Source organism: Alnus glutinosa, chromosome 9 (assembly GCF_958979055.1).
Source record: "Alnus glutinosa chromosome 9, dhAlnGlut1.1, whole genome shotgun sequence".
Lineage (NCBI taxonomy): Eukaryota > Viridiplantae > Streptophyta > Magnoliopsida > Fagales > Betulaceae > Alnus > Alnus glutinosa.
In genome coordinates this window covers 1,185,124-1,210,535 of record NC_084894.1, presented here as the reverse complement: position 1 = coordinate 1,210,535, position 25,412 = coordinate 1,185,124, and the positions used below count along the sequence as shown (strand labels likewise).

The following is a 25,412-nucleotide window of genomic DNA, read 5'->3' as shown; positions in this document are numbered from 1 at the left end:
CATTTAGGCACTTGTTTTTTTTTTAATATTAATATTAATATTTTTAATTTTTTGTTTTTATATCTTTATTATTTTTATATCTTTTATTGAGTAAGACACGTGTTACTTTTTTATTGGATATGACATGATAGGGAAGGTAAACGAAATGATCTATTTGATATTAGTTCTGATTTTAAAGACTCAATTGATAAGTTTTAAATTTTATGGAGCCATTTGATAAAAAGCCATATTTCGAAGAGCTTTTAAACATTTTTTCTTAAATTAATAGTACTTCTAATTGAAAGAGAAAAATAGAGTCCTAGAAAGAGCAAAGGTAGGACCGTAGGAGCAAACTCATAGAAGAATGATACTACACACATTATGTTCTTATCCTAATAATATATGGTAAATCAATCTTCGGATAAACTCTTACTAAAAAATTAAAACAAAAAAAATTAAGAACTGATAGCATGACTAAGCCCAATAATATAAAGATTTCATAAAAAAAATAAAAAAAATAAAAAAATAAAAAAAGCCCAATAATATAAAGGTGATGGAGGACTAATCTTCGTTGAAATATCAAGGGGCAAGCTTTGAGTTCTAAATCCTATTGACGATTTCAATGACACGCAGCCTCCATCTCAACGCTCCATTTCCGAATGCCCCAAATCCAACCGTCCATCCCACCCCTTCTCTGCCTATAAAACCACCCTTCGGGGTCCTTCCGAGCATACCTAAAACGGCCCCTTTTGAAAGAAATCGAGATTCCATTTCTCAGACCTTTCCAGATTTCTAGAGAGAGGGAGAGAGCGCGTGAAAATCAATCACCATCTCATTTTGTTCTGAAAATTTAAAACTTTCTCGGAAAATAAATACAAACACGCTCGGAGATCTATAATGATCGAACCTGGATTAGAATAGGTTTCTAGGGTTTCGATCTGTGTTTTTTTTTTGTTCGTTTGCCGCAAACGTTTCAATTTCGGATTCAGTTATTTAACGCACAAAGTATTTGAGAGGAATCGCGAATATCTAGGTTTTTCTAGGGTTTGGTTTCGATTCAATTGGTGGAGAAACGATGAACGATCAGTCGCAGATTCTGAATAAGCAGCCTTCGCAGATGATGAACCAGATGATGAGCCAGCCTCCGCCTACGCAGATTCAGATGATGGCTCAGTCCCAGGCGCTGAGCCAGTCTCAGCAGCCGCAGATGATGATGCTCAACCGGAGCTACAACAATCAAGTGTGGCCGCAACAGGTGGCTTCGATGGATCATCCTAACAAGAAGTTCCAGAGCTCTTCTTCTTTGAAGCCGAATTATGTCATGACGGCCTCGAAGCCGTCGTTGAAGCCTGGACGGGGCAATTGGAAGGGTAAGAAGGTCTCTGATAAGCGCAAGGACCTAAGGAGGATGGAGAAACCGATGTCCATGCCGATGTCGGCGCAGATGCCCAACACGGCGGTGATAAGCGGTCCGAGTAGCAGTGGAGGGTACAAACCCCCGACTCTTCAGGAATTGCAGTCGCAGAATAGGCTGAAAGCCCGGAAATTCTACCCTAAGAAGAAATTTAACAATAGGTTCGCGCCTTACGCGCCTAGGAACACTACGTCGTTTATAATCAGGGCGAAGAAGGCGGGAGGTATTGCCGAGCTGGTGTCGCCGTGTGCCGCGACGCCTGCAGTGCTGCCAACTCCGATGTTCTCGCCGTCTAGGGAGGTGCTAGGGGATATGGCCAAGGAGGAGTGGGGTGTGGATGGGTATGGGTCGATGAAAGGGTTGATTCGGCTGCGTTCACCGGGTGGGAACGAGCACGAGGATGAGGAGGAAGATGAGAATGGTGGGTCGAGTGAGAGTGATGTGGAGGAGCACGTGGAAGTGGAGAGGAGGTTGGACCATGACTTGAGCCGATTTGAGATGATATACCCGAATTACAGTGGGGTTGAGTATAACAATGTGTTGGAGAATAGGGTGGATGATCAGGATTCACATATAGCGCAGTTGGAGGAGGAGAATTTGACGTTGAAGGAGAGGCTTTTCTTGTTGGAGAGGGAGCTCGGGGACTTGAGGAGGAGGTTGCTGTTTCTGGAGAGGCAGAACAAGGTGATGGAGGATGTGAATGAGGAGGTGGTGGAGAACGGTTCTGAAAACGAAAGTGGGGGTGGGTCGGATGCCCCTGCTATGATGGGTTGTGAGATCAATTCGGAGATGGAGTATGTATCTGGAAATAGAGCCAGAGAGAGAAATGTTGATAATGACAATGATGGGGCCTCGGACACCGAGGGTGTAGGGGATGTTTCTATGGAAGATTTTGAAGAACGGACAGAGATTGTTCCGAAACAAGTGGATGCAGAAAAAAATGAGCCCAAGGATAAAGAAATTGGAAAGGAAAATGTGGTGAAGGATGAGGAAATGAGAGCTGAGTTTGTTAGGGAAGCTGTCATTGCAGTGAAGGATGAGGTCAAGAAAGAAGAAGCAAGGAATGAGTTGGTACGAGATGGAGAAGCAATTGCAAAGGAAAATGAAGTCAAAGTTGAAACGGTGAGGAATGAATTTGTACCGGATGAAGTAATGGCAAAGGCAAGGAATGAGTTTGGACAAGACGGATGGGTTGCGGGGAAGGATCAGTCTAGGAATGAGGAACTGGGGAATGTGTGCTCAGAGAAGAGCATTGGCGACGGTGACTAATCTGTCCCGCGTTAATGTAAGTAGCTTCTCTGAACAGATGTTTCTCAGGAACATATCACTTACTGTCGTTGATTTGTGAAACTTATGGATATATGAGATTTAAGTAGTTGTAGGTTATTAGTTTTCTTGTTTTTGCTTTTATTTTCAGTGGTTTGATGAGGAGATGCAGAGAGTACTGGCATTGTTCTTTACGTGTTGTCATCACTCCACGTAATAATCTGTTTGGTTAGGTTCTACTTTCTTAGTCCGTCTCCTTTTTCTTAAGGTGCAAGACATAAATCTGTATGTTTGCATTTTATTACATCTAAATTTGAAAAGATCCTGTGAATTTGTGTGGTAAAACTTGTGACTATTATGTACTGGTTCTGTATTTTTGGCTTAATGGTACGGGAGCGTTTTATTAGCATATTTTCTGCATGCTTTTACTATAAATAGCCATTTTATATTGTGGGGGACTAAGTGTTTATATTGAACAGAGACATCACTAGTCCTGTTCAACTCCTGGTGTGGGCTGTTGTTCTGGTTTTTTGTACTGTTGATTCTTCTGTTTGATTACTTTCATATACGTGCCAATCAAATTGCTTTCTTCTATTCTATCTGTTAAAGGAAGATCTTCCATTTTTGTTACTCTAAAAAGTTGTCTAGCTTTTTTTTTGGTTGAAGCATTAGGAACTTTAGAATGGGTTTGTCTTGTATTAAGCATAGATTGTTCTTGAAAGTAGTTGTTAAAGTAGCATTAATATTGGTTTCTTGGTGAATTTCACTGAAGGATGTGGTTGGCTGGGGGTTTGCTAGCTGGTAAATTTAAATTTGTGAAAGAAGTGGATATCATTTGTAGCTCATTCTTTTCTAGAGAGATTGAGGAACTAATTTTCAGATTCAGAAGTGATGGCCAGTGCATGTGTTTTGGAGTTCTTGGATATTTTCTTTTTCAACATTTCCTTTTGTTTGGTGCATCAACTGGATAGTGTGAGACATTGATTTGATTCCTTACTTTTTTGCTTATGTTGTGAGTTTGCTTGGATTTGCTAACGGACAATAGAGTCCAAAGGGCTTTCACATATTTTTATTGTTGATGGAATTTTTGTGTACTTTATGTGTTGTTAGTCATGGTTCATAGAATCAAATAAAGTATAATGCCGATAACTCCCTCTTTTTGCTAAATTAGTGAATGAAACTCTATTTATTGAAAAATTACTGTTGAACTCTCTAACTCTGTCTTAAATTGTACATTAATAGTCAAGCCATATGCTTGATGCCACACACACGGAAACGCATATAGACAGTTTGTGTTGGTTTATACTCTTGTATATTTTTGTACTTGGACTCCACCGGTGAATGGTTTCCTCTTCTTTTTTTTTGTTGTTTAACAAAATTTTACTAAGGGACATGCAGAGATGAGCAAAGAATTACACATGAAAACTCACTTTAGTAGGTGAAATTCTCGTGTGATCTGATCAAAAGCTATTCTTTTGATTTTTTAAATAGGGATATTTGTATCAAGAATAAATAATTAACTAGCCAATAGATAGTAAGATGGTCTTGTTAAAATTCAATTCAATCTAGCCAATGGATAATAAGATGATCTTGTTAAAATTCAATTCTATTTCCTCACTTTCTGCAAGTGCTTTCATCTCTCTACATCTCTAATCTCTTTAAGAATTGAAATACGAAAAGAAGAGATTTAAGTATTTCTTTTCCGGAACATTTATTTATTGATTTTTTGGCTTCTAGGAACCTAGACCAGCATTATGCACTTTTTGTGTCTGTATGAGTGTGGGGTGTCTATCTGGATATGCGTTCATCTTTTTGGGTCACTGTGAACTCTTGCTTGCACAATGAGATAAGTAAATCAATTAGAATGGGGTGAAGAATTGTCTCCTTAAATGAAGGTTGAAGCATGTTTAGATCAAATAAATCGTTATGCTAGTGAATGATTATTTTTACCTGTCAATATGGAAAAACCTTGTGTAATAATGGCGATGTACTCCTATGCAATCTATATGTAGTCATGAAATTTCATATGAAATGGAAGGTTCAATAGGGAAATAACTGTCCGATTACTATTGTTTGAAGTTCAATAGGTGAAATCTGAGATGAGACAGGCTTTCTTTTTCCTATAAAGCCCATTGTTTGTGGAAGCTTTTTGGGTCATGCATGAGCACAATGACATCTATTTTTTAAGTCTATGAATCTTAAACTTTTAATTTTATTAAATAAAGGAATGAGATGAGACAGGTTAGATAGTTTCTCAATATTCCTACCCATCTGCTCAAATTCAGTCTATGTTATTATTTTTTCTTCCTCCTTCCCTACAGTCGGTGCCTGTAGCAGGTCTAAGACTCTGAGTTTTCACCTTTTTCTTTTTCTACCTACTAATTATAGCAGTATGTGAACATTACTTGTCAATAACCTATCAAATTTAGTTGCTAGCTTTGGAACAGAATCAATTATGACTTGTAAGGCACCGCGGAACAGATGGTAAAGTCTCAATAAAGGATATGAGGATTGACCACTTGATGTGTGCTGCAAATTAAGCAGTACTGGTACAGGTCAATTGTGCTATAAGTTCACATTTCAGTTGAATCTACTACGTGAAATGTTTTTGATATGAAAAGCAATAGATAAAACGTCAGTTTTGATTTTTCTCAAATTACTGTCTAATGTGAAGTTCTGAAGGGTATAAAAACACTAGCATGTCAATCTGATACATAGTTTGCATAGTTCTTTTCAGTTTGCATGAGATTTCAGGGCTTTCTTGTCCTATCTATTTAGGGTTCATTGGTGCAAGGAATTGAGACAGCAACACTATAAGGCCATTGATGAACTAGCTTCATTAAGTTGAACTGTTAAGTGAGAAACCGAAAAAAGCTGTAAGGTCACTATTGTACAATATGGTTAAGTTTGAACTTGACTAGGACTCAGAATCATCTTACTGATGACGTCTGTATTAGCCTTTTCTTTTGTTATTTGAGTTTTGAGGTGTCACTTACGTGATTTCTCCTTACCACAATGTCAGCCTGTAATTATCTGTATGTTGGTCATGACTTTATGTCCTTTACTCGTGTTTTCTTGTCTGCAACGATGACATCAAAATGAGTGGTTTGAGACCACCACCACTGCTTATGTAGCAATAAGAACTTGTGCTATGAGCACATAAGCAGTCATCGATGGTAGGAGCTTAGGATCTTTGTTTTAAGTCATTAAGAGGCTTTTGTCCGACTCCTACATTAGTTTCTGATTTTGTTGTTCAATTTGGTCTCTGGTACAATAGAAAAGATGTCAGATACGATGCATAATCTTTAACTTTGTTTTGTTTTGGTATCTGGGTTCAGAACTTGAATCATTCATTAATATACTCGTGTTAATTTGTGAAATTTAGAGTTAGAAATACATGGAAGGTTGTTACCTGATTTCAAAAGGCACTGCCTGTAGGTGACCTGAACTCCGGAGAAGGTGGAACTGGGAGAATCAATAGAAGATGAATTCTCCAAGCTGCATTCTTTCCTGCCTGTGAACATGAGAATTGGGAAAGTAGGAGCTCGCCCAATGGCATATTGACTGCTTTATGTGCTCATACTTTTGGTGTTGATGGCATATATGTAGAGTTGGTAAAAGCTGATGGTACATCATAAATAGTTCTTTCCGTTGGTTGTTAGACCATTATTTGCATATACTGTTCTTTTTCTTGCAGTAAATACTTGTGATCTGGGCAGACAACTTCTTGCTGCTAACCATGGTCCAGTCATATTTCCCTTGGCAAGACAGATTGTCTGAAGAACAAATTTTGGAATCTCAAAAGGGGTGAATTCATTTTTAGTTCTATACAGGGAACTGCAGTTAAACATGTTCCTGTGATCTCTCGGTATCTCACTGGTTAGTTCTATTTGATGACCCACAATGATCATTGATTTTCACAATGCAGCCAAGTAAGTTCAAATCTCCAGCACATCACTCAGAGGATCTGGCAAAAAATTCAGGTCAAGTTTGGGGTCTATGCTGCATATTATGTGAGGTACTGCGCAAATTTCATTCTTCCCCCAGCTTTTGTTGAAGCAAGCATACTCTTCTATATGGCTGTTTCATATCCCTTTTTTGCCATGACTTTTTGTTCACTCTTTGCGCAACTTCCAGCCTTTGCACCAATGAGTTTTAGCTCAAATAGTACTTCCTCCCTTTGTAGCAAGGTGAAGAGTGAGGTTGTGGATTCAAGTCCAACCGGGTGCGTGTGTTAATCTGGCCTTTTGCTCTGTTGACCGTGTTTCGCGCTCTCTCTTCTTAGAAGAGTATATAAATACACTGTTATGCGATTGTCACTTCCTTTAGTGTTGTCTCTTTGTGCTTTTTTCTTTTTTCCTTGGCCTTTTATGTACTGACACCATGTTTGGTGCGATGTGTCCTTGGATTAGGTATAACATGTCTAGTTTTTGGCACAGGATAGCCTGAAATCCCATTATTTCGTATTAAAGTCAAGACATTTGTTTTCTGATTGTGCTTTGGTTACCTCCCTCGTGCTTGGTAAATTTGAAAGTAGAACTCGGCCATACATCTTTTACACCTTTTGTCAAGCACATATGGCTATCTCTAATTTCAATTGCTGGTGGAAAAGATTAGCTAGCTGAGAATCAGTTCTTCCATGAGCCTCCAAAGATTCATTATCCTATTACGCGAGACACCCAAAAAGAAAAGGCAAAAGGGCCACGCAACAGTTCACACTGAACAATGACAGTCAAAGTGGAGAATGGAGATGTAGAAGAACCAAATGGGTAACTTCAAGGATGTTTATAGGTTGAAAAGGAGGTAATGAGAAAAAGAAAGAAAGATGTAATTAGGAGATTCTAGATAACTATTGACACGTTTATACATGTAACTGGACAGGCAGTAAGAACAAATATTTTCACCCTAGTACTTTTCTTCAGAGGCAATAAATACACTTATGGACAGCACATGCGTTTCATTTCTGCTTTGATCCATCCATCCTCAAATGCACAAAAACAATGTTACTATACCCCCGGGTGATTCTGATCTTATCATCATCATATCTGCAATGTAAAATTCATTTGGCATTAGCTTCTAATTGGTCAGGAATTTATGATCATTTGTAGCTATAAACAAACGGAGAAGGCGGTGATATTGAAAGAATGATCATACAGTAGCTCCAGGTTAAACTTGCTTTCCATCTCAATAGGATATCCAAATGGACCTCCAAGTATTGCTGCATCATCCATTGTAATTTCATATATGTTGTTGCCAGTTTTCCTGCCATCAAGTGAGACAGCAAGAGAATCATATTCAACTCAGACATCAGACATCTCAAAATTAGTCCTGCCAAAAATAATTTAACAAACCATAAATTATTTAACCTGAAATTCATATTCGATTGTAACAATTGAGGACCCTAGTTTCAAATGTGCATGGATTACACGGCTGAAGACTCCATTTGTTAATGCTTTTTAGATTGTGCTTTTTTTAAAATGTGAGTGTATTTTCTAGTGTTTTGAGTTTTGAAAAGAGAAAACAAGAGGGAGAAAGAAAATGTTATTAAACAAAGACGGTATTTCGCGCTTTAGATTTCTGTGTGGAAAACCTCGTAGAGATTAACCCACTTTGTGTAAACCTTTATTTGACAACAATTATAAGTTTTAGTTAATAGCCAGTGTTACTATTGCTAATCTGCTTGTATATCTTAAGCTTATTGTCAAATTACATTAGTTTAAAATTTAGTTGTAAGGATGAGGGCAAGCCTCAGTTTTCAGTCTTTTGCATGTTTGACTAAGCTAGTAACAAATATTCAAAAGGGGAGTTCCTCTATAATATGATCTAATTTCCTAACCACGACAATCAGTATAAAAGCTTTTCTTCAAGATGTCCAAATGAATGGAAAATTAAAAGGAGAAACTTACACAAATCTACCAATCATGGAGAATCTGACCCCCAGCAAGATGTCAACCAGAAACTTTATTTGTCCATTCTTGACAATCTATAAGAATAACAATTTAAGATTAAGAAAATGAATAATTAACCAAGAAAATCCCACTACATAATCTGTGAAGTCAACTGAAAACTCTACCAATACTTACCTGAATGCCCATAAGCCCATTGGCAGCATTCTCTAACCAACTATCTGTCTCTACCTACACAGGGATTGAATTCAGCTTAGTGAAAAATGTCACGCACTTAGACTATTGAATTGAAATGGGGGATGAATTGTTAGGTTCGAATTCATGACCTTTATTTTGATACCGTGTTATGTTGTTACCCATCCCAAAAACTTAAGCCGATAGAAAAATAGTAAATTTAATCATTTAATTAATATTTTAACGGTATTAATTTGGTCTGTTTGCATAATAGATTACTTATCCCAAAACAAAGTTTGGATGATAGAGATGATGATAGATAAAATACCAAAGTGAACATTTGACAAAAACTTAAACGATCGGAAAGCATGCCTGTAAAAATGCTTGAATTAGTATTATCCAAACCAACACCAACAAATTCCCATCGAACTATTTGGAGTGTGCTACATGACAATTTTTTCACTATTTCAAACAATGTTTTTAAGAGTCTGACTTGTATAATTAAATGGGTCGGCTTATGGTTGACATATATAGTCTTATACCCATATCTCGACATGACCCGAACCCGACACGCGAACATGAATTGTCACCCCTAATTATTGTTGAATATATTATATAAATGCTATTAACTTGAGAAAACTACCTGTGAACTCCATAACATTTGCCATTCACCCTCTTGGAGTTGTGTTTCATCTCTATTTAGCTTTTGATGCAAGGAGATAAGCTCATCGATTGCCTGCAAAGTAATAGGAAATGAAATGAAACGTTGGTACTTGGTAGAGTGAAACCAAATCAGCAATAAAAAATTGAATTGCCATGCATGTTTACCTCTCTGACTCCTGTACCCGTGGAAATGGCTGATAGCAATCTTTGCCTTGGTTCAGTTTTCTTTTGCAGGACAAATGTGGTGCCCTGCACTACAAACACATTACTGGATGTCCTTAGCAAATCAAATAAAAAAGCCGGTTTTGGCAATATCCTTTTAATGTGGTGAGTTTATTCTTTGTTGAATCACCAATTATCTCAAAAGCTTAAACTAATAGAAAAAAAAAAAAAAGAATTTAATCGTTTAAATGAATATTCTAACAGTGAAGACAAAGAATCTGCAAATCATTTTGAATCAAGGGATTTCACCAAATCAAATATTGACATCAACAATGAAACAAATCATCTTGAATCAAGGGATTTCACTAAGTCAAACATTGTCTTCAATAAGGAAACAAATCAAGCACATCACATGCTAAATCACTGTTTATGATTTTCTTATAGTTTAGGATGTTGCCTTTTGTATAGTATGCATTATGCGTATAAGAATCACCACCCGTAACTTACGATGAAATTCACGTAGTAAATTCTTTTACAGTATCAAATTCCCTTAATAAGTGGGAGCAAGATCCTCTCCATTTCAAATGAAATAAATACTATATTAAATAGTCATTTATATCAAAAGCTTAAACTAATAGAAAAATGTGAAGTCATTTACCTTATTTCCTCTTGAGATACGGAGGTCTCCAGAAGAGGACAAGTATGTGGTGTCTAACCAACCCTTTGCCTCATCTCCTAGAAGTCTAAATGGCACTGGATATGGAACCTTAAATGGTAAAAATCTGAACGAAAAGGCTGCTCGATCAAACTGGAATAGTATTCGTTTACCATCTTTAATTGATGCTGATGCCTGTGTGGAAACAAAATCTAATTCATATGATATAAGAGAGAGGAAACCCAAATTATTCACAAACGAAAATCGCAATATTTTACATTTAAACAGTCACTTTGCAGGTTAACATTTGAGAAAACCAAAAAATTTCAAAACTATTTTGAGTGCTATCGGGGTATTACAAGTTTTACTGCAAATCTCTTTCAAACTGGTGTAAAACTTACCACATCAGTCACTAAAATGTGAATTGTCGTGCGGCAGTTCACGTGACATTTACCATGTTCAATATACTGATGTAGCAATACACGTGACACTTATCACGTCAACTACTAAAATATAAACGCCATATGCCACTCATTTTATGAAACTTTCACTTACAATAAGATAGCATTTCCATAATTCTTGCTGAACAGGCATTGCTAGCTAAACTGATATAATACAATTAGTAAATATAACAGCTGAGATATGGAATTCATACCTCTACTTTTAGCTCACCTATTGCATCAGAGAACTTTATGATATTGGACACACGTGGATCATTTGTCCGAAGGTAAACCTCTTGAAACACGCTGAAGAAGTCAACACCCACAAATGTTCTCTACAATTACATAAGTATGAACACAAATTTATTATCTTAATTTGTTGAACATGGGTTGTTAGAATATTAATCAAAATTGTTGAGATTTGTGTATAAATCTAAAATAGAAAAAAAAAAAAAAAAAAAAAAAAAAAAAAAAAAAAAGTGTAATAATAGCGAAAGCAAGAGAGAGAATTTATGTGATTTAGTTTATGATCTACGTCCACATGATAAAGCCTAAAAGACTACATTGTGCTCAATAACTTGATTGGTTACAATATATATGTCCTTATTCATAGTTGAATAAGTCGACTTATAAAGTAAACCTATATCGACTTATACAAGGAAACACAAATCGACCTAGACGAAGAAATATAAGTCAATAATATTATATTTAGAATATATTCTAACAAAAATGATTAAATCAACAATTTCTTATCAGTTTTTGACATAAGTAGTGATTTAACGTTATATCATAACAAATGTTTTACAGTTTATTCCAATTTAAATTAAATATTTCATGTTTTAAGCTTCATTTGTTAGGCTTTTGAAATAATTTGTGATTTAACGTAAAGATTAAAAACTTCCATACAATCGATCAGATCAGGGCATCCGAGAGGCAGACACTCAAAGACTGACCTGAATTGGAGATGCTGTTCGAGGTCTTGTTGTAAACATTAACTGCCATCGACCTTCAATCAAAGTAGAGCTTGTCTGCAAATGTTCAAGGCATGGTCAATTCTAAGGAATAAATAGTAGTAGAAGATATAATTATCTTCCATACCCAGAAACTGAGTGGTGGCAAGTAACCCTTTGCCCATTTTTAGAGTATAAATAGCAGGTGCCAAAATTTCACAGCAATGGAGAGATAATTGAGCAATTTCTAAGTTCTAACTCAAATTTCTTTTCTATGCCGATCTATTAGTAATATTGTTATAACGATTCAGAAAAAGTGTTAGTCACATCTCTGCACTATCATTATAAAAGAATTAGTCAAGTTACAATTGAATCTCCCCTAGAATTAGTTAAGGAATTAATGTGAGACTTAGTACTTATAAGTTACGAGTACCTTTATAATCTACCAATTCAATGAATTAATCTATTCACTTAAATCTCTGACGTCTTTGTCAAAACCCGTTTCATGCAATGGCACAATGCCACATGATGTTGTTAGGTTACACTTTGATACCATTTGTAAAACTTAGAAAAAACGTCAATTACATCTGCATCATTACTCCAAAAGAATTGGTAAAGTTACGATTATAGCTCTCTAAAATTACTTATATAAGTCCAATCTTACCAAATAAATAACCAACGAAAAACTTAATACTCATAAACACTTTTATAATCCACTCATTCAATCGGACAATCCCCCACCTAACATGGGACTAACTTTCGAGGATGTCACGACTGTAACAACATTTATTGGCTTTCCAGCCTTACACACCTACTAAGTAATACTAAAAAATGAGATTATGAGAATAAAGATTCCCAACAATTACTATGAAAGAGCCTAGATGGGTCTCACATGCCCGATCAGATCTCAGACATTCCATCCACTGAGATAGATAGACCCCATAAAAATTCCCTTACACTCATATTTAATGTCCAGATTACTATCAATCCGAACATGAAATTGCTAGGATCAAATCCCAGAAATGACATCTTAATTTAGCACAAAACAGAACAACAAAAAGCCATTTAAGATATATATATATATATTGACAACACACCGGTTCTGGCACACCTTCTAAACCTTCCAGAACTTGCACGGCACGCTCAACATCCTGCAAAAATTCTTCCATACCATCAAAAATGAAAAATAAAAAGCAGTCTGAAAAAACAAAGAAAAATCTGTATATATATATATATATATGGAATTTTGTAGGCACTTTACACTGAGTTGCTGAGGAGAGGCAGAGCGGCCTCGGCCTTGGATCCCAATAAGCGCTTCAACGAGCTGGTTTTCGGGTTCAGTGAATGAAACTTGTTGCTGTTCGTCCACCAGATTAGACCCATTAACAGAAACATCTCTGCTACTGCGAGAACACTCGAAAAGCTTTCGACTTTTGTAGCGGAGAGTTCTTGGACTGAATCTAGGTGAGAATGTGGGTGTTGGGTTCCATTGAAGTCCAAGATTCGTTGTGTAGACTTTGAGAGCCATATATAACACAGAGAAAGAAGAAGAAGAATATGATCTTTTGGTTTGCTAGCTCCAGCTTTGTGGTATACAGTTAAAACCGTTGGATTATCTTTAGTAAAGGTATTGCTTACGTGGAGAGTTGTGGATCAGACACGTGTGTGTTATCTAATCCTTCATGGTTTATAGAGTCTTGGCGCCAGTGGGGGAGTTCATGGGCTGGGCTGGGCTGGGCTGGGCTGGGCTGAGTTCGCTCTTTGCAAAATCTCTGATGGGCCAAGGCCTTCTCAGGCTAAGGAGAAGTTAACTCTTCTAGCGGTTATAATGTTATATCATATCGAGATATTCTCTATATGATCTTTTATCACTTCAAGACACAACTCTTGATCACATTACTCATATGGCAAAGTGGTCCTTTAGTTAGCTTTAGGGTTTTTTTAAAAAAAATAAAAAGTAAAAGTAAAAGTTGTCACATGGGCAAAGGTGGTCAGGAGTTGTGTCTTGGGGTAGCAATATATCATATCTCTCATATATTGTTAGGAAATGATTCATCACATTACCCTACATCAATCTTATACCAAGACACATAAGGTGTGAGACCCATGTATATGAAACCCACATCGCTAGAGAGTTTGTTTAAAAGATATGAGGTCATGGCCCCTGTCAACCCCCTCCCAGTCCGACTGCTAAGTTGGTCCTCTTGTTGATAGAATCGTCGATTGTTCAAGATTTAGGAAGGAATGCTATGGTTAGGGAAACCAATTTTTTTACTTCAAGATTAACAATTGGAATAGCACCAAAATCTGGTGAGACCCCTGGATGGATCCCCAAACTGGATAACCTAAAGCCATTCCGACGGAAGGAATCGACCCCCATCATAACAATCTAAGGGTAGCGGATCTATTACTCCCTAATCTTATAATTTGGGATGAGTGCAAGATAAAACATCTATTTGATCAATCATCAGTGGACAATATCCTCAGCATTCACATCTCTCCAAGTACCTCTGCTGATAATTAAGATCTTTTGAGTCCCGGACAGCAAATTAAGGGAACTTTTTGGTGAAATCAACTTATAATCTTCTTATTCAGGATAATCTCCCTCGATCACAATGACCCTCTTGATCCAATATATATATATATATATATATAAATAAATAATAGTAAGGACTCTGCATGTCTCAATGTTATTCAAAAGGCAGTAGCTTTCATGACCTAACTTCGTCCTAGAAGAATTGGTGGCTGCAAAGGACATATATATATATATATATATATATATATAATTATAGGATAGCATTTCTTCAGACTCCTCTTGATTAAATATGAGCCAGCCACACATATATTATAGTAATGACTAAGATAGAATATTCCTTGTTTTGTGTTACCAAGGAATTTCTTGGCATGCAATTCAATTCCTTAGCACGATATACATGAAACAGAATAATCAAAACATTTTTGTAATATTCTTGTGAGTTTTAATTTATCTGATGTAGAGTTTAATTAACTACTTGAATTTATGTACGTTATTCCTAATCTTTAGTATTTTTTTTTTTTGTTTTTTTTTAAAAAAAAAAAAAAAAAAGAGTAGACGTGACTTTTAAAATCACAAGATCAAAATTCAATAGTGATCCATCACAAAACTAATGACAATTTTAAAAGTCACATTAATTTTAAAAAAACAAAAAAATGATTCCTAGCATCACTCGATTACAAAACGTCCTCCAAATCAACTCTGGACAAACAAAATACTAAACTAAAAGGACTATGTCATCCTAAAAGGCCGATAAGGCTTTAGATGCGTTGAAAAATCCCTCTGCATATTCACTTTGATTAATAAGATGGGATTTAGAGCATTATTGTATTCAGAACTATACTGCTAGCTAGCTGTAGATGGCTTAAACCAATACGTTGCATTTATGCAAAAATGTAGGCTGTTGGTATCAGTGGAACCACCTGCGCGCAGAACGAGAAAGCTTTAATTTATCAGTGCCAATCACGAGGGATGTACATGTTCGATCACTTAATAATATATATAACTCTTTAATTAACAACTTTTTAAAAGCCAAAAGGTAATTAATTAGTGCAATCTTTGAAAGCGTGCTAGATATCTGACCTTAATAATTGGGTCCTTATTATATATATATATATGCCTAATGGGGAAGCAACATCAATTCCCCTCTATGTTTTATTTGCCACTATGAAGGGACGTGAACTGGTAACTTGCTTTTTTAATGATGACATGCAAATTCCTTGGCAAGTGTAGTCCCGAGCTATCTCTAAAAGCAGAGGCTTGGTTTGATTCATGTGCCTATGCATATGCACGGAGGACACAAGCTTGAGATGCCACGCATCCTCAATTATTGACGTGGTTGCATTGTTCTACCTTGTTTTTTGTGTGTATGCATAAGACGCATGCAAGTTCCTTGATGCAGCGTATGTCGTAGGTGTAGTGAATTTCAAAAACAATAATAGTATAATACTAGACTAACAATTCTTCTCAAAACCAAGAATTAAATCAAGAATTTTTGGTAGGATAGAGAGAAAACCACTTATTCGTTGTTTTTTTTTTTATTGAAAACCAATTAATTAATAATAAACAAATGCTATGATCAAAGCCATTTATAATAAGTATTTATAGTATCTAAACTTCTAAACCCTACTAAAACATTGAAATAAAGTCGATTATGTCGAACTGATGTGATCGCGTCAGGATGAGTAAATGTCTCCGTCTTGACGATGTGATCTCGTCACGACCTGTTGCTGACGAGATAATTAACTGACGAGCTTCTCAGTGGCTCCTTTCTTATTGAGCTGGTGTCATGACAGCTTTTTGACGAACCTTGCTAACAAGGCTCTCGGGTAGCTAGCCTTTAGATGCCTTCTTCAAGTGACCTCGTCAAGATGCCAACCTGACAAGGTTCTCGGATCTCCTAATGGAGTAGCTCATCCGGACGCTGTTTCGACGTCGTAGTAGACAAGACTCTCGGACCTCGTTTTCCTAATAATCTTATGATCCAAACGTGTTTTCGACCTTGTCGGGACGCCCACATGTTTTGCAAATTTCTTCAACCAAACGCAGTCCGGTATGGTTTACATCAATTACCTAGACAAATTAATCTCCAAGTGTACGAGTTGAATAAAATAAAGCGGAGTAATAAAAGAGGGACAAAAAATTTTACGTGATTCGGTCTATGACTTACGTTCACATAATAAAGTCCAAACAGCTACATTTTACTTTTATTCCTCTCGATGAATTTACGATGCAAATGCAAATAATCCGTGTTTATAGGAATATAAAAAGAGTACAAAAAGGGATCCAGCCCACTGTTTACTGCCTCAGTTGTGCTGCAACCTGTTCTGGCCATCTTCTCCGACACCGCACGACATACTCCACCCAGCCTCCTTTGGAAGTGCAGCAACCCAGTCATCTCTGTTCAAATCTGAAGGAATAGCACCTAGCATATTATTGAGGAGATTCTCCTTAAGAGTATATAGCAGCAGCAAATACGTTGTGTCCATCAAATATTTTTTTTGGCCTCTCGATCCTCTCGTTCACTAATTCACGCTTGAGAAGCACCGGTGCCGTTTCCTAGTTCAGCAAGAAAGGAAGAGTGTGCTGCGTAACCTTCGTTTCTCAACAAATTAATTCGTTTGTGTGGTGCAGAATCTGCAGATGCAAGGTATGAAGGTAAAAAAAAAAATTAATAAAAAAAAAAATGATGAGATAGAGAAAGGCTTGGTTATTTTATGGTGAATAGGGGTGTAAACGAGATGAGCTACTCGTGAGCTTACTCGAGATCGGCTCGAATAAACTCGACTCGTGCTCGAATCGATTATTAAATGAACTACTCGTGAACACGAAAATCAAACTCGATTATTAAACGATGCAAACTCGTATAAACTCGACTCGACTCGACTAAAGCTCGTGAACCCGCTCGTATAAGGATCGACTCGTTTATTAAGGCTCGACTCGTATATATATATATATATATATATATAACTAGTTTTATAATATAGTATATTAATAAATAATATACTATATGTAAGCATAAATTAAGTAATAAATAACAATAGTTATTAGTTAGTATATATTAATTGGTTATAGGTATATAAAATAATAAAAATGAATAATATCAATAATTAATTATTAGTCATATGATATAATGACAATTTGTATACTTAATCATATTATTCATGTTATATAATAAGATTATATGGCTATATGATCATATAATAATATAATATTGTGCCATATGACATGTAAATATAAAATATGCAATCACTTTATTATATGTTATGAGTTTATCATTAAATACTTAATAATCATTACATCACGTGATCTAAGATCTAAGATTTAAGATCATACGAGTTGTTAAATCATATTAATACATTAAATATGCTATCATATGATAATACTTAGATCGTATGATTATATAATATTAGTATTATTAGTAGGTAATTATAAATTATGATTTATGACTCATAAATTCATAATGATCAATTTGACCATATTTAATTACTTATTATATATTCATAGATAATTGTAATTCAAATTCTAGACACATTGGCAATTGCCTTATTGTTTGCTTTTATTGCAAAATTCTAATACGTGCAAGTGCACATTATTTTGAAAATTTGTGGTTTAATTTTTAATTTTTTTTTTTTTTTGCTAAAGTCAATAATTTAAATTATGATACGAGCCGAGCTCGAGCCGAGTACTCGAGCTCGAGATCGACCAAAATGGCCGAGCTCGAGCTCAAGCTCGAACAATAGTTTTGTTACGCGAGCCGAGCTCGCACAAGATTTTTCAGCTCGTGTCGAGCTCGAGCTCGAGCTCGAGCTTTACTGTTTGTTAAACGAGCCGAACCCGAACAGGCAATACCTGCTCAGGATCGGCTCGTTTACACCCCTAATGGTGAATGAATAATCGAAAACAGTGTACTCTCGTTGTGAAGATGATGAAAAAAAAAAAAAGTTGAAAAAAATAATAATAATAAAAAAAAAATGCCAAGTTGCCCATCCTATTTTGGCCCATCTTTCTTGGCCGGCCTTTGTGGTATTTTTAAAAACCTAAGCCCATTTCAGTCTATAGTTAACTTTCATTTCAGTCCATAATTGACTCTTATCTTGGCCCATATTATTTTGGCATTTGTGGTTTTGTTTCAAACCCAGGCCCATTTCAGCCCATTGTTAGCTTTCATATTTGGCGCATAGTTGACCATTCTTTGTATATTAGCATTTGTGGTCTTATTTTAAGCTCATGTCCATTTAACCCCCAGTTGACTTAAAGAAGAAGAAGGAGGAGGAGGAAGACGAAGAAGAAGAAGTAAGATGTTCTCCTAACTGGGTTATACCCGACCAAACATTAAAAAATTAAAAAATAAAAAATTCAAACTCAAGATTTCATAATCTTTCATCTTGAATTTGCAGGGAGATGTTAGAGAATATACTCTCCATATATTGAGGGATTTGGTTTGAGATTTGATTAATTTATTTGTAGTAGATTTGATGATATAATCAAATCACATTGATTGATTATCATACTTATCTACCCAAACTCTCTTATAAATAGGAGTTTATTGTATTGTGAAAACATCAAAAGAAATAAGAGTAAAATGTAGCTCTTTGAACTTTATCCTATAGACATACGTCATAGACCGAACATAAATTCTCTTCTATTTTCTATTATTCCGCTTTATTTTATTTTAACATTATGTTTTCTTCGGTTGGCAGCAGTAGGATATCAGCCCGAGTTATCCGGTAATTTGGAGAGGTTTTGTGGCTTGTCTAAGAGAAGTGAGGTTATGCTTGATTTCATATCTTCCCATATGGAAAAAGCAGAGGGGGCTCTGACAGCATAATTGTACGTGTATGTCACATTCTGAGTCGTTCAATGAAAATGTCAACCCCTAGACAATAATCAAACCAATAACTCTAGCTAATTGTGTACAAAGAAATATCCTAATTAAAAGTTTAGTAACTTTCATTGAATAATGTGAGACAAGCTAGATATGGTTAAAGCATTTAAATCGATGCATGGACATAAATTAATGAAAACGTAACCATCTGTCAAGCTAAGACACCATAATGACAAAAGAAACAAAGTTTAAATGTTAAACATATTCTTAATGCCCTCATAACTAAATCGTGCACGCAAGTGGCAGCATAAAGCTTTGTCTTTTCCTCAAGCACTAACGTTTCTGAGTGTGTTTTGATTCATTAACTTAATTGAATGAGAAGCTTAATTATAATTCTCTATGCAATCCGATGAGTATGAACCCACCATTCTTTCAATCAACAACAATGTCGGTAATATTAAAACTTTGTACTAATCTGAGATATATATTTAAGAATCAAGCTCAGTGCAGGATCATTTGAATTCAGGCAAACATTCTGCAGCCGCCATGGCGCCATACATCACTGGCCGGCCACCACTAAACTATAAAGTAACGACGTAAATCATATTATATAATTAATATGATTATAAAATTACTAATTCTCTTGTGTTCTCAGCTATAAATGAAGGCTGCAAGATTATGCATCCATTAAGGCCCGCCTTAATTAGCTCTTGAAGCACATTATCATTTTGGAGGCTAACCATGAAGAAGTCTAATAGCTTTTGTTGTTATTGTTTGGTTATGATTTTCTTTACGTGTTTTCTTGCTTCAAGGTCTCAACTAACTTCGGATTTTTATAAAACGACATGTCCAAATGTTCTTAGTATTGTGCGGAAAGAGGTGCAAAATGCTCTCAAGACTGAAATGCGAATGGCTGCTTCTTTGCTTCGGCTTCACTTCCATGATTGCTTTGTAAATGTGAGTTTGACTGTTTGAGTGTGTATATATATATATATATATATATATATATATATATATATATATATATATATATATATATATATATATATATATATATATATATATATATATATATATATATATATCGTCGTTTATTCAAAAATTACTTCCTTTTAAATATGTCATGAATATTTTGCCACGTACACTTTCTTTATAGGGTTGCGATGCATCAATACTGTTGGATGGAAGTGATGGTGAGAAATTTGCCCCTCCTAACAAAAATTCGGCTAGAGGATTTGAAGTTGTGGATCGAATCAAAAGCTCAGTGGAGAGTGCATGCAGTGGTGTTGTATCTTGTGCTGATATATTAGCCATAGCTGCTCGAGATTCTGTGCTCTTAGTAAGTTTAAATCGATCCCCTTCTTTCCCATCCTTTTCGGTCATTCTTTATAATATTTTGTGTGTATGTTAGACCTGATCACTTACTAAAGAGAGATTGAGCTCACACGTACGTAAAGGCTGAAGTGTTAGAATTTATTAATTTAAATAATTAAATTTATTATTTTCTATCTGCTTAAACTTATCATGCACGACGGATAATGGCCTGCAGAGTGGAGGACCTACCTGGAGGGTTCCATTGGGCAGAAGAGATGGACTAGTGGCAAACCAATCTGGAGCAACCGATGGGCTTCCTAGTCCAATCGAGGCACTAGACAAAATCATTACCAAGTTTGCAAATGTAGGTCTCAATGTCACAGATGTGGTGTCCTTATCAGGTACATAATTAGTTTCACATAAATTAATTACACTTCAAATTTCACTACCATTAATACATGCCATCCATGCAAAATTAAGTAGAAAATATTGCCGGCTTCTTCAACAAGATGTCTCTCAAAGTCACCAAGCTCATCATGAAGTCGCATTCATTAGAATATTAATGATTAGAATATTAGAGTCAGAGGTCATGAATTCCAACTCTGACTCTAAAATTCACTCCGGCCCATTTCAATTTAATATGGTGGTATTTAATAATTAAATTCACCCCTTCTTACCAACTTGAACGAACTAACTTTTTGGGATGACGTATGAGTATTGTATAGGAGGTCATACAATTGGACAAGCAAGGTGTATCACCTTCAGCAATAGGTTGTCTCCTCCAGACAGTACAATGGAAACAAGCATGATGTCCGATTTGCAAACTTCGTGCCCCTCGAACAGTGATGGAAACAATACAGTAGCCCTGGACCGAAACTCAATTGATGCATTCGACAACCACTACTTTCAGAACTTGGTCAATTCAAAGGGCCTTCTTAGTTCCGACCAAATTTTGTTCTCCAGTGATGAGGCCACTACGACAACCAAAAGCTTGGTCCAAAGTTATAGCACTAATTCTGATCTTTTCAAGGCTGACTTTGCAAATTCCATGATCAAGATGGGGAATATAAGTCCACTTACTGGCTCAAGCGGAGAGATCCGCAAGAACTGCCGGGTGGTGAATTCATAAACTCTGCAAAATCTGTAATCCCACATAATATAGTTGGACTTGGTATATATTAAAATAATTTGGGGCACGCATGTAATGCATAGTACGTATAATGGAGGCTCCATTGGTTTTGATGATCAGAAAAAATGCATATCATGCATTGGCAGCAACCATATATATGCTTTTGGTAATAGCTAATAATCAGTGTGATTCAAAGACGTACTGTTTATATATAATTACCATTTGGATATTTACTTTTGCTAGCTAATTAACCACCAAATTTTCATAGAATTTTGGTTAAGACTGAAAAATTTATTCATGGAGGTTTCATAATTAATAGTTTCTAGATGGCCAGACCTTCAGATCTTATGCTTAAATAGTCACATATATGGTCAAAATTAATTAAGTATAATAATGCAGATGCATGCATGGTACTAGTACATAAACTTAATCAAGGTGCATGATTTTTAAATTGTGATCAGATCACTCTTTTCTAGCTAATAATAACTCAGTCAATTTCAGAGAGGTTCTCTTCTCTATTATATCCATTATACGAAACTATTCAGTTGGATGACTATACAGAGAGTAATCTAGCTAGAAAGTAAAAGCTTCAGTTGTAATTATGGCTAAATTTAGGGTTATATAATAACATTGTGATAGAAAACTTGCAGGCTTTGTCAAAATATGAAATTGTGTTATAAGGTTTTTTGAAGATTAGAAGTGTTGGAATTTTCCATCAACACGAAAATAAATATAAGTCAGCTGGGTCTCTGATATTAAAAAGACAAAAATTTGAACAATCTTTACAAACGCATTGCTAGTATTAAAAATTTTGGTATGCAAAGTAAGGGCGCTCAAAAACTTACACACACATAGTTAAGATTGTACTTAAGCTATGTTTGTAATATTTAGGATCGTAAAATATCACCACCATGGTTCTGAATTCGATGTTCACGACAATCCACTCGATTTATCCCATAAGTTGTCTCCTCCCTGATGAATTCATGATGTGGTGCTTAACTCATATATTCTAATATAGTAATATATACCAAATGATACAAATTAACTTTCAATAGAACTCATTATTGAAAACTGACTTGTAAGGAGATCAAGGGTAGCCAAAAGCTTATATACAAATAGTTAATTAAGATAACACTTAAATCATGTGACACACTAAGAATCGTAACCCCTTATTGATAATATTGAAGCAAACACTAACTATCAACAACAGAGGACTAGCAAGGGGTTGAAAAGGGGCAAATGATCTTGACCCGCCTAAATATTTATTATATATATGTAGGTTTTTAACAAATTCTTTATAACTGGAAATTTAGTTCTACTACTTAATTAATTATTAAGAGATATTTCAAATATTTTCTACTATTTATGTACGTAGTTCGATTGGCGAGATTTATGTGCCATTTTTCAATATGAGAAATAATTTTTGTACATATTTTATCTAAATTAATCATTGGATCTGTAGGACTCATTAAGATTCACATATGGTCCTTCAGATACAATAGTTGATTTAAAAAAAAAAAAAAAAAAAATGTGCATGAGATATGTTAAAAAAAAAAAAAAAAAAAGATACTGTAACATGTCACTTTACGTGTGTATACATGCATTTATTTTTGAAGTGAACGAATATAATGCTCCGTTTGTTTTGGTGTTAATTAAATGGTTTTCGTCATAAAATAGTTTAAGAGAAGTCATTTTCCAAAAAAATATTTTCCATCGAAATCATTTTTCGGTGTTTGGCGCGTATGGAAAATTACAAATATTTTTTATATTTTAATTTAATCATATTAATTTAAAAAATTAAATTTTATTCACAAAATAAAAAATATTAATATAAAAATATTTTTTTTATATTTGGCAAAGACAAATTCCAGCAAAAGTTGCCAGAATCTGGCCATTTTTGCCGGATTCCGGCGATCTTTGCCGGAATCCAGCACAAAGCGGCCGGATCCCGGCCAATTGACCGGAAGCCGGCTGTCCCGGCCAGTTTCCGACCAACTGGCTAGGATCTCGCTGTTTTGGGAGGATCCCGGCCGGACTGGCCGGATCCGGCCAGATGCCAGGGGTCCAGTCGTTCTGGCCGGATCCAGTCAGTATCCTGGCCAGACGGCCGGATCTGTCCAGGATCCCTACCAGATGGCCGATGATCCGGCGTTCTGGCCGGATCTGGGCCGGGATCCGGCAAGATAGCCAGAGATCCGGCTGCTCCGGCCAGTCTGGCCGGAATCTGGCACGATATCCCCTGAATCCGGGGATGTCTGCCGGACGTCGCCGGATTCTGGCCTAATTTGTCAAATTCCGGCACCGACCGGAGTCCGAATCTAGCTTGTCAATATCCGGTAATAGTCAACTGCTTGAACGTAAAGGTTGACTGCGTTGTTTAAAAGAGAGTCGACTGCATCTACCATCTACGGAAAATGATTTACGCTTTTGAAAAGCGTAAATCATTTTCTAAAATTTATTAAGCATTTTTTGTCAAACGGAAATCATTTTTTGGTTGACCATTAATTTCGCCCCTACCAAACACCGAAAAATATCGAAATCATTTTTCAGAAATCATTTTACGCCGAAACAAACGGAGCATAAAAGACAATTGGCAGAATATATTGGGAATGTGATTTTTCAACCTTTTCTGGGACATTTTTTTCCAAACTTTCTTTTGATACGAGTGTAGAAGCGACTTTTTTGTTTGAATTTTCTGCTCAGTGGAACCAAACCACTAAAATTTAAATATTTATTAAATTCCTGGCCCGTTTGACAACCAACTCTTTTTTTTCCTTTTCTTTTTATTTTAAAAAAAAAAATCAAACATCTTTATTCATACTACCAACCAACTTTCTTCACTTTTTTCTTATAAAAAATTAAAAATTCCTTTCACAATTATATCATATTAATCAATTCTCATTCAGCAATTTTAAAATATATTAACTCGTCGAAGACAACTAAATAAATTAACTCTAAGTGTGAAAAAATAAATTAAAAGTTATACTTATTTATTTTAAATGATGATTAAATTTTGTTAAATTATTCATTTATTTCATTATTATATTATTTAATATTTAATCAATTTTTTTATTCAACCCTATCTTTTAATCTTATTCTGTAAGAACCAAAACCCTAACTCACCACCGAAAAATATTCGGTTCCCAGACAAAAGGAAAAGAAAAGTAATCATTCCACCGCTTCTAATTACTTCTAAAGATGCCCACCAAAATCATCCATATTTATTCAAACACATGTTCCTTAAGTTGAAACATTTGGACTACGTACGTCAGTAATCATGCATCCACAGTGAGAAAGCATGCATTAGTCATTAGATGCCCGGCCACCATAAATTCAAGAATTAGCTTAGTTTTTCAAAAATATTTTTTTAAAAAAAAAATCCCTCAAAATATATATATATTTTTTGTGCAATAGATCCTTCAAATTTAATTTCCTCCCCTCCAAATTTTTTTATTTAAGTTCCCCACTTCGCACTTAGTTTTTAAAATATTTTTTTAAAAAAAGAATCCCTCAATATATATATATATATATATATATATATATATATATATATATATATATATTTGTGAAATAGATCCTTCAAATTTAATTTCCTCCCCTCCAATTTTTTTTTTTATTTAAGTTTCCCACTTCGCACTAAAATTCCTTATTCCGCTAAATGTGCTAATTGCACATACTTAATTAAGAGAAATAATCCATACACTTATTTCTTACAACAGCCCCACAACAAGCTGACATGGCTAATAATATTTTATTATTATTTTTTGTTTTGTTTTGTTTTGTTTTTGTAAAAAAATAATAAAATATTACCAATCATGTCAGCTTGTTGTGGGGCTGTTGTGATAAATAAGTGTAGGGATTATTTCTCCTTAATTAATTTCAACTTGCAAGGTGTAATTAATTAAGTATAAAATTTCAAAAAAAAAAAAAAAATTAATTAATTAAGTAGAAAGAAAATCTTATATATATTGGAATGGACTTTTCGTTTTGACAATAACG

At 35.3% G+C, this 25,412-nt stretch overlaps 3 protein-coding genes across 5 annotated transcripts; 2 read left to right on the top strand and 1 right to left on the bottom strand.

The window, feature by feature from the left end:
- The first annotated feature begins 700 nt into the window (after nucleotides 1-700).
- LOC133877273 (uncharacterized) lies at nucleotides 701-7,219 on the top strand. 3 transcript variants are annotated; one of them, XR_009901722.1, is made up of 3 exons: nucleotides 701-2,678; nucleotides 6,098-6,273; nucleotides 6,357-7,219. XR_009901722.1 is itself a non-coding variant. In XM_062315512.1 (2 exons), exon 1 carries the CDS (start codon nucleotides 1,055-1,057, stop codon nucleotides 2,660-2,662), a length of 1,608 nt encoding a protein of 535 aa, XP_062171496.1. In that variant the 5' UTR covers nucleotides 701-1,054; the 3' UTR covers nucleotides 2,663-2,678; nucleotides 6,098-7,219. The 3 variants fall into 3 exon arrangements, 2 of the variants coding, with proteins under 2 accessions (XP_062171496.1, XP_062171497.1); XM_062315512.1 differs by having other exon boundaries at nucleotides 6,098-7,219; XM_062315513.1 differs by having other exon boundaries at nucleotides 6,045-7,219.
- Nucleotides 7,220-7,425: 206 nt separating this feature from the next.
- On the bottom strand, nucleotides 7,426-13,182 carry LOC133877274 (probable plastid-lipid-associated protein 12, chloroplastic). The gene is made up of 11 exons (XM_062315514.1): nucleotides 12,871-13,182; nucleotides 12,707-12,760; nucleotides 11,613-11,687; nucleotides 10,875-10,994; nucleotides 10,223-10,414; nucleotides 9,568-9,651; nucleotides 9,383-9,475; nucleotides 8,743-8,796; nucleotides 8,566-8,642; nucleotides 7,814-7,921; nucleotides 7,426-7,704 (listed from the first exon to the last, which is right to left on the bottom strand). Exons 1-11 carry the CDS (start codon nucleotides 13,135-13,137, stop codon nucleotides 7,617-7,619), a joined length of 1,212 nt encoding a protein of 403 aa, XP_062171498.1. The 5' UTR covers nucleotides 13,138-13,182; the 3' UTR covers nucleotides 7,426-7,616.
- Nucleotides 13,183-19,653: 6,471 nt separating this feature from the next.
- On the top strand, nucleotides 19,654-21,642 carry LOC133878101 (peroxidase N). The gene is made up of 4 exons (XM_062316601.1): nucleotides 19,654-19,927; nucleotides 20,127-20,309; nucleotides 20,520-20,685; nucleotides 21,010-21,642. Exons 1-4 carry the CDS (start codon nucleotides 19,712-19,714, stop codon nucleotides 21,411-21,413), a joined length of 969 nt encoding a protein of 322 aa, XP_062172585.1. The 5' UTR covers nucleotides 19,654-19,711; the 3' UTR covers nucleotides 21,414-21,642.
- Nucleotides 21,643-25,412: the final 3,770 nt, after the last annotated feature.